The sequence below is a fragment of the Archocentrus centrarchus genome, chromosome 3, assembly GCF_007364275.1.
Source record: "Archocentrus centrarchus isolate MPI-CPG fArcCen1 chromosome 3, fArcCen1, whole genome shotgun sequence".
NCBI classification, from domain to species: Eukaryota; Metazoa; Chordata; class Actinopteri; order Cichliformes; family Cichlidae; genus Archocentrus; species Archocentrus centrarchus.
Window position 1 is genome coordinate 4103750 of NC_044348.1, and position 13272 is coordinate 4117021.

At 39.3% G+C, this 13272-nt stretch overlaps 2 protein-coding genes across 5 annotated transcripts; one reads left to right on the plus strand and one right to left on the minus strand.

Annotated features, from left to right (window-relative positions):
* Window positions 1–733: 733 nt before the first annotated feature.
* Window positions 734–5282, minus strand: LOC115778111 (uncharacterized). Of its 3 annotated transcripts, none has more exons than XM_030726146.1 (4): window positions 4979–5282; window positions 4731–4781; window positions 3935–4021; window positions 734–3283 (listed from the first exon to the last, which is right to left on the minus strand). In XM_030726146.1, the coding sequence occupies exon 4, from the start codon at window positions 3221–3223 to the stop codon at window positions 1145–1147; it is 2079 nt and encodes a 692-aa protein (XP_030582006.1). In that variant the 5' UTR covers window positions 3224–3283; window positions 3935–4021; window positions 4731–4781; window positions 4979–5282; the 3' UTR covers window positions 734–1144. The 3 variants fall into 3 exon arrangements, with proteins under 3 accessions (XP_030582006.1, XP_030582005.1, XP_030582004.1); XM_030726145.1 differs by lacking the exon at window positions 4979–5282 and adding an exon at window positions 4117–4217 and having other exon boundaries at window positions 4731–4869; XM_030726144.1 differs by lacking the exons at window positions 4731–4781; window positions 4979–5282 and adding an exon at window positions 4117–4723.
* On the plus strand, window positions 4926–12417 carry LOC115778112 (uncharacterized). 2 transcript variants are annotated; one of them, XM_030726149.1, is made up of 10 exons: window positions 5027–5071; window positions 5379–5591; window positions 5680–5755; window positions 6020–6138; window positions 6228–6647; window positions 6746–6956; window positions 7238–7449; window positions 7528–7675; window positions 10972–11081; window positions 11736–12417. In XM_030726149.1, exons 3-10 carry the CDS (start codon window positions 5716–5718, stop codon window positions 12045–12047), a joined length of 1572 nt encoding a protein of 523 aa, XP_030582009.1. In that variant the 5' UTR covers window positions 5027–5071; window positions 5379–5591; window positions 5680–5715; the 3' UTR covers window positions 12048–12417. The 2 variants fall into 2 exon arrangements, with proteins under 2 accessions (XP_030582007.1, XP_030582009.1); XM_030726147.1 differs by lacking the exon at window positions 5379–5591 and having other exon boundaries at window positions 4926–5071; window positions 11736–12416.
* The last annotated feature ends 855 nt before the right edge of the window (window positions 12418–13272 follow it).

Consider the following 13272-nt stretch of genomic DNA (forward strand, 5'->3'; position numbering starts at 1 on the left):
AAAGATAAAACTTCCCAGTTTCTGATTGAAGAGACAATAGCTGAAAAGCAGCAGGATATTACAGTTAATACTGCAGAATTCAATTTTCAGAAAGGCCAAATATGATTGTGCAAAGATTAATAATCTTTTAAAAGAATCAATAACCCTTTTCCTTTTATTTACTGTTACCATAGCAAAATGAAAGTGACTGCCATTTGATGGAGATGAAAATGATCAACCTACAGAGGGCTGAAATCAAAGACACCCCAAAAATCAAAGTGAAAAAATTATGGAGAAGGCTCATCCATTTTGCTGAAATTTTATTGCAACAACTCAAAATTGTACTCAGCAGTTTGTATGGCCCCCACATGCTTGTATGCATGCCTGACAACGTCTCCTAATGAGACGACGGATGGTGTCCTGGGGGATCTCCTCCCAGATCTGGACCAGAGCATCACTGAGCTCCTGCACAGTCTGAGGGGCCTGAACCTAAACTTAATAGAGATTGTGAACAGCACTTATTGCACACTTAGTATTCTGGGTGCCAGTGGTGGACCTGCTAAGTCTGGTATTCTATGGCAAATGGCAATCAGGATGCACATTACCAGGCAGTGAGCACAGGGTCGACTAGAGGACGTCAGGCCTTCAGCCCACCCTCATGAAGTCTGTTTTTGATTGTTTGGTCAGAGACATTCACACCAGTGGCCTTCTTGTGGTCATTCTGTAGCTCTGCACTGCAAAAACTGACAGTCTATCTAAGTCTAATAATCTTACATTGAGCCAAAAAGTATTTTTGATCTTGTTTTGAGAGTGATATACTAAGCAGGAGCTGAATGTGTAAGATTATAAAACTTGTTTTTAGAATATATTACTTTTATTTCTTACTTAGTTACTAAATCCTTAAACTAGTTACTTTACATGCATTTTAGGCTAAATTATATCACTGAGACACTGTTTGAGGTCACATTGTATATTTCACAACCATTTTTAGATGCGAAAGCTTATTTTAAGGCCTCTCAGTAATAAGTCGCTTAGGCTTTTGTTGGCCCATCATTAACACATTTATTTACAATATTTACAAAGCTGCAGTGTAACATTTTATGTAGTACGAATCCACAGCCACAACATAGGCAATAAATCACAGCACATCTTCCCCTGTTTCATTTCAACTTTTAAGTGCAATGACATCATCAAGGTTATATTTTGTCAGAACATACATACTGCATTTGAAACTGACTGGATAATATGATGTAGGATCAACTAGCTTTTCAGCATCTATAAACTCTGTTGCTTGGGCGAGATTAGGAACTACAATTTTATATGCTAAAAAATCTGTATTAAAGCCCACAGTCTCATAAAGCTGGTATTCAAAACAGTATAATGAACTGTCTACCACAAAAATTTTTTTAATAAGTCCAAAAACAGGAACTGTGTCACTCACACTGGTGATTATTAGAGACTTTTCACTTATGTACTTGTTCCCATTGAGAATAAGCCATTTTACTTTGACTCCATGTTGTATGCCACCTATCCCCAAAAAATCTCTTATCTTTGCTGCAATATACTCAGGATTTGTCACTTCAGAGACAGGACCCAATTCCTTCTCATGTACAAATATTGGATGCTCAGTGCCCAATTCATTTTGACAGCATTCAGAAAGCTGATTATGGTTCACAAGTGACTTACAGACATTTCTGAAGTTCAATTTAGATGCCCATTGTTTAAAAAAACAGTGCTTTGATTCGAATCTCATACACATGTGCCTTATCACAGGCCCCAGATGAAGAATCTGAGCAGGGAGATGCAACAGGTAATGTTGCTTAGGTATTATATTATTCTCAGGAAAAAGTTTCTTAAACTGTTTCAAATGCTGTTCAATCATATTCTTCAGTCTGAACACACTTTGTACAGATAAAATAGGGGCAAAGAGTATCTGAACAATCTTAATTAAGTCCAAAACAAACTGAACATATTCATTTTTCTCTATACTGTTGAGCAGAAAAGGCATGATCTTCAACAGTATCAGCATTTGCCCCGAGGACTGTTTCAGTTTATTGTCATTAGATGCCAAGGTAGTGACACTGATAGGGCAGGGTTTGTCACGTATGTCTACTGGTGACAAAGGAAAACTCTGCATGGCAGAATTGAACACATCCAACTCCATCTGTCCAGAGAGAACAAGGTGTTTTAGCACACACTTAATTTCCATGGGTGCAACACCCTCAAGAATGATGTGCATTATATCCTGTGGTGTTTGTTGAATGAGGTCAAAGGCTGGGAAATCAATCAGCTTGCTTCTTCTGTTTATACCATAGGTGGTTTTGAGAGATGATTTCAAGAAGTCTGTGCAAGCCTTTTCTATTTCACAGCACTGCTTAATATGTTTTTTCATTGTCCTTTTAGTAAAACTTAGTTCATTAAAATTAATTTGCATTTCATCAAAGGTACATTCACAATGCCTACACTTACTATATGCAAAACCAACTCCTTCCTTGAAACCAGCAAGCTCATGTTGGGCAAGTGTGTCACCACAGACCGAAACTACAGCACCAAATAAATCCATGCTACCACGCTGTGTTTGGATTTTGACACCATTATAGAGCAACTTTAAGTCTTCATTAATCCTTTGTAATACAAAATCAACACCACATTTGTCAATATCATCAGCTTTTGCTATAGCAAGGAGTCTGATTGCAGCAAGCTTTGACCTAAACTTGGGGTCTATGTTTCCTAAAGTATAATAAAACATGAATAATTTATTTACTGAAGCATGTGACCCAAGAGGATTGCATATCTCTATTTCATCAGCATACAAAATTATCTGTAAAGCAGAAGGTTCTTTTGAAAACAGTGGATGGGATTTATAAATGCTCCCATCAATAATGTCATACAAAAACCCATCTTTGTGGCAACTCTGAGGTGCGGTGTTGATCATGGCAAAAATCCTGGAATTGGACAACAACTGTTCAAGGCTCCTAATAAGGGGTATATAGTAAAAACTTCTGTTTTTGATGGCAATTACTCTTGACTGTCCTTTGTTAACTCTGCAAACCTTTTGAGACATAACTACCTCCTCTGGTATGACTGGGTTAAAAAGCCTCTGGATTGTGCTGTCCTGAATGTATGTGGAAGCCATCATGGAGAAAGGATCTTGAAAATTTTCCAGTTCTGCCAATACTGCCTCTTGTAGCTGCTCCATATTGTCTGAATGTCTTTGAAAGAGCGACTTCATGGTGTCCTTCATGGTACTGAGAAGAGCAGTTTGATACTGCTGGACTCCAGAGACAATACTGTTGACACCCCTCTGAAACAAAAACAACAAAGAAATATGAGCTATATACAGTTTGTTCAATATGAGACTAGCATTACACTTCTTAAGAACATTCTGAATAGGATTTCATACCAAAATGATCTCTGTCCAGTTCTTGCTCAGAATTCAAAAGTCAGAATTACACTTCTCTGGTGTGCAGACTTTCTTTTTGCTCTTGTTCCTGCACCCTTTTGACCTCTTTTCACACGTGCGTGTTCTCATTACTTAAAAACAACACTGTTCCCACTAAATGCAAATCTAAGTATTAACACTGTAATGCTTTTTTATATGTTTATGTTAAATATGTATCCATCTGGTGCTGGCCCGGCCCGTCTGTCAAATTTCAAAAAGTCAATGTGGCCCCAGAGCCAAAAAGTTTGTGTGTATCCTTGTCACAAAATATGACACTGTTGTAGCTCTGACAGTGGAATTATAAAATGGTCCATAGAATTAGAATTGTAAGTTTACATGCTTTCAAGACCTTTTCCCAGTCTTATTCAAGCACTTTTCAAACTCTATCAAGGACCAATTTTCAAGTCTTTATAAGCAAATTATGACTGTGGTAAAACGCATACTTAAATGCAGACACACATACATATATTCAATATATATTTTATTTCCCTAACACTTAGGTTTGTGCAATACCTGGGATAGGTGACATCTTTCCCGGACACTGATGGTAAATGCAGCTGCACATCTGACGAGATTTTCACTTGCTGTAGCAGCTCCTTCCTGTAGATATGTTGTGTTAATATACATTAAAAAAATAATATAAACACCTGAATGTTAACTGTTAAACATTTTCATTAGCAAACATTGCATCTTACCTGATTATCAGTATTTGGAGTCTGGAAATCCTCAAGCTCCGGACTTGACATTTCATTTGGAATGACAGGTATGTTGACCTCACTGTCGGTCCTTTGCATTCCTTGTGTTTTAGTGGCACAGTCAGAAAAAACTGGTATGTCAAAATGTTCACCTGCAGCATGTGATAAGTCAGATGATGCTGCTGTCATCCACTGGGTAGGAGGGTTCCCAGTCGCAAGATACAGAGCATGAGTGCGTCTGATATGGTAGTAAAAAGAGTTAAAGACTCTGTATTCCTCTGTACAACCATCTATTCCGCATATGACTCGGAAGTTTGGACTGCGGCTATGTGTTTTGTTAATATGGCTCAAGAGAGACTTCAATGTTAAGGCAACAAAAACAAAGCAAATCATACACCTCCAACAGGCCATGTTAAACCGCCAAAAAGAAAAAACAGGGCAGCTAGCTGAATGCAGACAGTCTATTCTTAGCCTAATGAAAATCTTCACTCACGGCAAAATCAAGTCATGCTAGCACTACAACACACGTTCGTAAACCTCTATTAGAAATGTAAATGTAGCAGAAGAAAGTAGACAAAACGTTCAGTCTAAGAAGCAAGAGCAGAAACAAATACCTTACTGCTTCACATCACTTTTGAGCTGTTGTTGGCGGGCTCATACAGGCGCTGCAGGTCATTACCAAATATGGAGGGGGGTCGGTTACATCAAAACTCTCATTAAATCTAGTTTAAACTCTAGTTATTGTGATTCAGTAAGGGACCACAACAGGAGTAATAATTAAAATGTAATTTATAGTTATAATATCCCCCTATTATGACTGTTATTACTTTACAAGTTTTAGAAACATTATTATGGTCTGCACCTACTCCCCCCTGACTGCCCTCATGTGGTCACGTCTGTCCTGTAACCGTTTGAAGGGGAGCGAAGAAGCAGGCTTGGACTGGATTCTGCTGAGGTAAGGAGAACTTTTACAGCATTTGATTTAAAAATTTTGTACTACTGGGAAAACAGCAGCCTGGTCCAGCAATCAGTTTACCCATGGATGGACTATCAGTTCTCATAATACGTCCACAAGTTTTTTGCCACTGTAGCCTAAAAGCCAGCTAGCTAAGCTTGCTTAGCTAATATTAGCTAACAGGTTTGGTCCTGCAATTTACGTTACAATGCGATTTTTTTTTTTTTGTTTACCATGACTAACCAATGGTGTTAAAAGTTTGAATATAATTTTCCACATAAAATATGTACATGTTTGATGTAATTAGCAGGACATGCAGACAGACTTGGTACTAATGAACGTAGGAACAGCAGATGCAGATCAGAGGCAGGTGTGCATGTCTTAGCTGAGGGACCTATGCAGGCTGTGGAGGAAAATGCTGAGAGTTTAGTTTCTGCACTAGTTGAGGCTCCTGTCAATCACTCTGGGTCCACTGTATACAGAAGGAAAATACATGTGTTGTATTTGAAAAGTCCATAAGGTGTTGTACTGTTTGAATGGTCTGACATACTTCTGAGCATGATTTTTTGAGCCTTGGCTTAATGTCGTGTTTTTTTTCATGCCCTCAGATAAAGGCGCAATTAAAAGGAAGACACACGGAAATCATGGATGGACTAGATGATGTTACAGTATCAGTTCTAAATGGTATGTCAAGTTTAAGTGTCTTTAATAAAATAAAGTTGTCCATGCTGACATTGGTTTCAAATTTGAATTTTAACTATTTATGTAATCTCAAAACACCCAAATGTCAAAATTTTATTCTATTTATATTTATTTGTAGCTGGGAGATAAAACAGTAAGAGGACAATTTGGATTTTATTTGCCCTGTCAAGTTGAATACCATTAAATTTATAAGGTCCAAGTTTTTCAACTCTAAAAGGTTTATTACTATTTGACCTCTCTTTACAGCTGCCAACATAGATGAGGTTTTAATCCACACCCTCAGTCGTGATGATTTAAGAGATCTTTTTCCTGGTCCAGAAAACTTTCTCAGGAGGAAACAGTTGTGGGCTCATCTTCACAAAGAGGCAAGTTTTTGCTGCCTTTGATCTAAAAACGTGTAGTGCAGTTTTGTTTGTAACACCTACAACATTTATGTTTTGAATTATTTTCTTAGGAGGACTATTCCACCTTACCAGACAAAGCTGGCCCTGGTGAAGCAGGAACTAGGTCTTCACCTAAAGGAACACCTCCATCTCCCCAGACATCCACTCCTTTGGTAAAGAAAACCCCAGAGAAGACTCTACAGCTTCCCAGTCCTCCTGAATATGTGATCTATACAGATGGTGAGCTGGAACTAGCTCGGAAACACTATTTTGAGATGGCCTGCACTGGTAGAGAGGGAGAAGCTGCCATGTCCAAAGAGCTGAGATGCAGGCTGGTGAGAAACACTGTCACCAGCATGATTTCAATCTTGAGAGCAAGTCGACAAGGAGAGGAGTTACGATACCCGTCCAAGTACGATGTTACTGCCATGGCTAAGAAACTAGTGGAGTATTATCCCATGCTACAGGATAACGACTTACCTGCCAAATATGTATGTGATTAAATTTTTTTCACATTTATTTCAGACTTCTGAAATTATATACGTGATATTACGTTTCTTTTTTTCTTTCAACATCTTATTCACCATAGACGAGCATGTACAGTTATCTTCAGAAGAGGATCCTGAATATTAAGTCCCCTCGAAAGAGGCAGGGTCCCACACCAGAGAGGGGCCGTTCAAAAAAAAGGCGCCACATTGAGTTCTCACCAAGTGACCAGGGAGAAGATGATGATGCAGATTCAAGTGGCGGATCAACGATTCTTTTGCCACCAGTGAGCAGTTCTGATGGCGACAGTTCAGGTAATTGACAAATTCTAATTATGGCAATAATGATGGACGTGAAGGCTGGATGACTTTGATAGATTGGGATGTCTTGATATATTACACTTTAAATTTAAACTTGATTAGGTTTTGATCTGTTGTGACAGGATGTGATTTTTCAATATTCATGTATTTGACTTTCTGTAGAATAACCATCATAAATATATAACACACAATGTTAGGCTTGCTGGCTAAAACACATAGTATCATTTAGATTGATATGTTGGATCCAGTTACTGATTCTGTATTTTCCCCTTTAGTCAACATGGATAGTCTAGCAACACAGGCCAGGCATTACAAGACTCTGCAGGACCTGTATAAGAAGCCAAAACCCAACCGAGATGCTGTTTGCCAAATTCTTGACCTTGAGTTTCAATCAAGAAGAGCCTTCATTGACAGCGATGTTCTGAAAGAAGAAGATAGGCCAACAAAGATTCTAGAGGCATATCCATGTTTCAAGGAGCTTCACAATGTAAGTGACTTACTTTTCATCGTGGCTTTCTTATAAAGCAAGCACTGGTGCAGGTTTTAACATTTACTTGCACTATAGGTGATGGATGAGCTACGGCGGATCCTGGATAAGAACAACAACAAATTCATAACTGAAGTAAAGGCAAGATGGGAGGACTTCTGCTCCATGGTTCAGTTTTATGGTCTTTGGAAGAAGGTGTTAAAGCCACCGATGAACCAAAATAGAGGTTAGTCATTGTGCTATCTTTAATACATCATGTAGCTGTTTTCAGAGACATAAATATGTATAGCAGTGGTCCCCAAACTACGGCCCGCGGGCCGGATACGGCCCGCCTTCACATTTGGCCCGGCCCCCTGAACACCCCCCTTACCCCCACCCCAAGGGAAAAAAATATTGCCCCCTGTCAAAGAGAATGTAATACAGTCGTACCTCGTTATATTGCAGGTCACTTATTGTGGCTTCACTTTATCGTTGATTTAAAAAAAAAATAAAATTACAAATTCTGTTCCACGGAGTTTTCATTATATTGCGGGATTTTGCGGTATATAGATATTCTGTAACACATAACTATGTTCATCACTGGGACAAAGAGATCAATTACGCCTACGCCAATAGTGGAAACAGAAGTTAAGGAGGGCGAAGATACTGCACCACCTTCATCGCCATCAGTACTGCCCAGCTACATAATTCATCATCTTCATCATTCAAGTTGTAGTAAGAGAGTGGAGAAGGTTTATATGAGTGAGGGAAAGGTTTATAAAGCCTTAAAATATATATAAATAATAATATAACTCCGCTACTTCCCGGATTTTCACCTATCGCGGGGGTCTCTGGAACGTAACCCCGCGATAGGTGAGGGATCACTGTAATGGCGAAAAGGTTAGGTAAGAGAAAAATCGATTCAGAATGCAGGGTATTTAACCTGCAGTGGACAAACGATTATTTTTTTGTTCAATGCAAAGAAAAGGCTGTTTGTCTCATCTGTCAAGAGGCGCTGGCGGTATTCAAAGAATACAATCTGCGACGGCACTATGAATCCCGTCACAAAGACAAATATGATAGCTTGCAAGGCCAAATGCAGGCAGACAAACTGTCAAAGTTAAAAAGTGGACTGTTAGCTCAGCAGAATACATTTGTACGCCAAGCTCAGCTGAACCAGTCATCCGTTCGGGCCAGCTTTTGGGTTGCTCAAATGATAGCAAGCAGCGGTAAACCTTTCACGGATGGAGAGTTTGTTAAGAAATGTTTGAATGCTGTCGCGGAGGAGGTGTGTCCCGAGAAGAAAGATGTCTTCAATGCAGTGAGTCTGTCAGCGAGTACAATCACCAGACGCATCGAAGAAATCGGGGGTAATGTGTATGCACAGCTGCAGCAGAAGACAAAAGAATTTGACTTTTTTTCATTAGCACTGGATGTGAGCACAGATGTGCAGGACACAGCGCAGCTGGTAATTTTCATTCGTGGAGTTAACGCAAACTTTGAGATGTGCGAGGAGCTGGCAGCCCTCCAAAGTCTCAAAGGGACTACAACGGGGGAGGATATTTTCGGCAAAGTATGCCAAACCATGGAGGAGTTGGACCTGGACTGGTCAAAGCTTGCCAGCATCACGACTGACGGGGCTCCTAGTATGGTGGGCGCGTCTCGGGGTCTAACAGGACGCGTCAAGCGGGAGATGGAAGAGCGGGGTCTCACCGCCCCGCTACAAGTCCACTGCTTAATTCACCAGCAAGCACTGTGCTGCAAAGTGTTGAAGTGGGATTCTGTCATGAAGGTTGTGGTGTCATGCATAAACTTCATCAGAGCAAAGGGACTTAAACACAGGGAGTTCCAACAATTCCTGTCTGAGCTGGAGTCTGCGCACGGCGACGTGCTGTATTACACAGAGGTCCGATGGTTGAGCCGGGGCAGAGTTTTGAGGCGTTTTTACGAGCTGCTACCCGAAATTAACGCATTTCTTCATTCAAAAGACAAAACGGTCCCAGAGCTGATGGACCCAGAGTGGAAATGGCACCTGGCATTTTTAACAGATGTGACAGAAATGCTGAACAGCCTTAACTTGCAGCTACAAGGCCAGGGGAAACTCATTTGCGACATGTATTCCCACATAAAAGCATTTGAGGTGAAACTAGCGCTGCTTTTGGAACAAGTGAAAAAGCACAACTTCATCCATCTCCCTGCTACCCAAAACCTCTCTGCAGAGAACCCAGCGGTCCCGTTCCCAACTGAAAAGTGTGTGGAAGCACTGGAAATGCTGAAGGCGGAGTTCGGTGTGCGATTCCGTGAACTACATGTTAATGCAAAAGAAATCCGTCTTTTCCAGAACCCCTTTGTTGCCGACATCGATGAAGCCCAGCCTTCTTATCAGTTTGAGTTGGCCGAGTTACAGAACTGTGATGTTCTGAGAGACGCGTTCAAGCCCAACAGTCTTATTGACTTCTATGCCGCCCTCCCAAATGACACGTACCCTAACATAAAAAAACACGCAATGAAGATGTCCACACTTTTTGGTAGCACGTATATCTGCGAGCAAACCTTTTCACACATGACACTCCTGAAAACTCCGATGAGATCAAGATTGACAGATGAACATCTGCATCAGTGTTTGAGACTAGCTGTGACTAGAATGGAACCTGACATTCAACTTCTCACCAGCCAGATGCAGGCCCACAGTTCACACTGATGAACATACATAGGTAAGCTCACTTTTCGGACTTGAATGAGTCATTCTGAGTATAAACAAATATGATCATAATAAAATCTACTGGGATAAAATCCATCCCCACAACTATACTGGTAGTAAAATGTAATGTGCTGTGTAGGTGCTGTATCACTGAGTTTGGTTTCTCAGCCTGCTTGCTTTGTGGTTTTCACAGGGAAGTCGATGAGAGAGAAAGCTGCAAACAGCGGTATCTACAAGCCTTCTGGAACCTTCCTTATAAGGAAGGAACACAAGAACTTTGAAAGACTGCTCATATGAGTCATTTAAGAAAGAGATTCTGCTCTGACAACTTTACCTGTTAAGATGTGCACGGCACAACATAAAATTAATGTTCCACAGACTTTTTTTTCTGTGAAGAACCCAGAGAGGGTTATTTGGTTATTATTTCATAAATAGTGTTATTTATTTTGTAAATAGTGTTATTTAGTTTGTTAATAGTGTTATTATTTATTTCCTGACTTTTTTTTTCTGTGAAGATCCCGGAAAGGGTTATTAATGTTTGGTTATGTGTCGTTTTCTGAAAACAATAAATGTTTATGTTGAGGTACCCCTGCAATTGTCACACTTTCTATTTCAAACTGACCCGGCCCCCCATCAGAGAAGGGAAAAGTTATTTGGCCCTTGCAGGAAAAAGTTTGGGGACCACTGATGTATAGGATTGTGTATGATAGTGCTGATTAAATAAAACTGGAACAACAGTACTGTTCATGGTGACACCTAATTTTCTGTGGTATCAAGATTAAGTTGCCAATCAAATTTAGATCATTTAGGATTGAACTAAACATTGATTTATTTTGTTCCAGTGGAATGCAACATCGCCCTGTTTAGGGCACTCCCCACACTCTTCCCCTCACCAACTGCGCCACCCAAGAAGCTGGGACATGCCAGTGAGGCATTGCTTCATGTCCTTCAGGTCAGAGTTTGTTCATATTGTTATCAGTTAATATATAGATACTTTATTGATCCCGAAGGAAAGTAGGCAATGTATGTCTGCAAGGGCTTTCACTGTACATTTTGGCAATTTATTTGGTCCTTTTTAAGCATCTCTGCTCCTAAAAATAATAGAATTTACATTTGAAAATTGATACTGAAATTTCTGCAGCACTATGTTGGTCAGAGGACAGCGTGGCCTGCCAAAATACAAATACAGACCAATGTCTACAGGAAACACTAATAAATTGATTAAAAATAACTAATTAAACTAAAATTCATTAAAATCATAAAAATTCACAAAACAAACTGGAAGTAATAACAGATTTAAAACATTACAGGTGCAGTATCTCTGTCATTTCCCAAAGTATGTGGAGAATGACTACTAACAGTGACTAAGACACAAGTTAATCTTGTCATAATTATTTCATTGGCAGGCATATTTGACATTTTCTGTAGGGCATTTTTCAAACTAAAGAAACAAAATGATATGAAGATGAGCTGTACCACCTGTATTCTATGATTGTGATCATTCATATATATATATATACATATATACATAATAGTGTCTCAGTAGTTTGACTGCTCAGCTAGTTTTTTAATGTCTCTCTTCTCTGTTTTGTCCTTTTTTCTTTAGCCAACAGAAGATCCAGCCATCTACCTTCAGAGGAGATCTCTCTTCAGCCCTGTTTTGCTCTTTGATGGGTCCCACTGTATTATGGCAATTGGAACCACACCCATCACCACATTTGCTGAAGAAGACCTCCGTCAAGGTTTGCTGTATCTGATGGCATACTACTACACCTTGCATCTCACATATCCAAAGTGTGTGGCAACCCTTCTGTCTGTCATTCAGACTGAAGTGTTAAAGGACAGTATCCATGAGCGAGACACCACAAGCTCATACAAAAAAGCCATGGCAGAGTGGAAGGCTTTTATTCAGGAGTAGAGTTGTACAGGTACACGACTTTCATGTCTGTGTTGGAAAGTTTTAACCTAACATAAGAGCTGTAAAAAGACATTTAAATTCTTCATTTTTGTTTATCTAATACAAACACATCTTCTGTTCTTCAAATGTTCTGCTTTATAATGTGAGTTTCAGTAGCTTTAAATGTTGATTAGAGTTAATTAACTTTACCAGTTTTTAGTTGTAATTGAAAGTTACTATTAGTTCAATGACACCATGTATAATGTATAGCATTACTTGCATTACAATCTCAACATTACCATTTCTGTGTGGGTTTGTTTTGCACATTCATGTGTGCAATGCTGTATACTATTGTTGCTATTTGGAGAAGCAATTTAAATAAAGGCTGTTGTATATTGTACTGTGTTTTTGGATTCATTTAGTGTAAATGCTTTCTTATTTTAAGACAGAATATGTAGAATTAGCAATTCTTGAATTCAGAAGAACAGCTGTTAGTTCCTCTTGTTTTAAGAGTTTTTCTCTCAAAGTGAGAAAGAAAAAAACACTGAAAGAAGCATTGGCAGGCTAGTTTTGAGTTTATTTGACTTGATAAAGCACTTGAAATGAGTGTTAAACAACTTGTTTTAAGTTATTTCTCACTTGTCTAAAGACTAGATATTTTGTCTTATTTCAAGAAATCTTATCAAGTGTAATTATCTCAATCCACTGGCAGAATATTTCACTTGATTATAGTCTGAATCTTTCCAAATTAAGTAGTTTTTTCCTTATATTTAGACAGGTAGTTTTTGCAGTGTGGCAGTGCTCATCCAGTTCCACCTTGCACAAAGGAGCAGATACCGGTCTTGCTGATGGGTTAAGGACCTTCCACAGCCCTGTCCAGCTTTCCTAGAGTAACTACCTGTCTCCCAGAATCTCCTCCATGCTTCTGAGACTGTGCTGAAAGACACAGCAAACCTTCTGGCTATGGTACATATTGATGTGCAAACCTAGAGGAGTTGGACTACTTGTGCAACCTCTGTAGGGTCCAAGTGTCGTCCAGGGATATTCAAGGTCTGCAGAACTCTAAGTCAGCTGCCTTGACAAATTGTGGTGTTTGTATAGTGTTATTTAGGTTCCCAAATCTGCCTCTAACAAATATCCTCCACATTAAAATAAGTAAAAAAAAATATTGTAAAAGGCAGTGCAATTCATCTACTGTAGCTTCTCACTTTATGTAGATCCAATGATCCTGTAATTTAGAGTCATA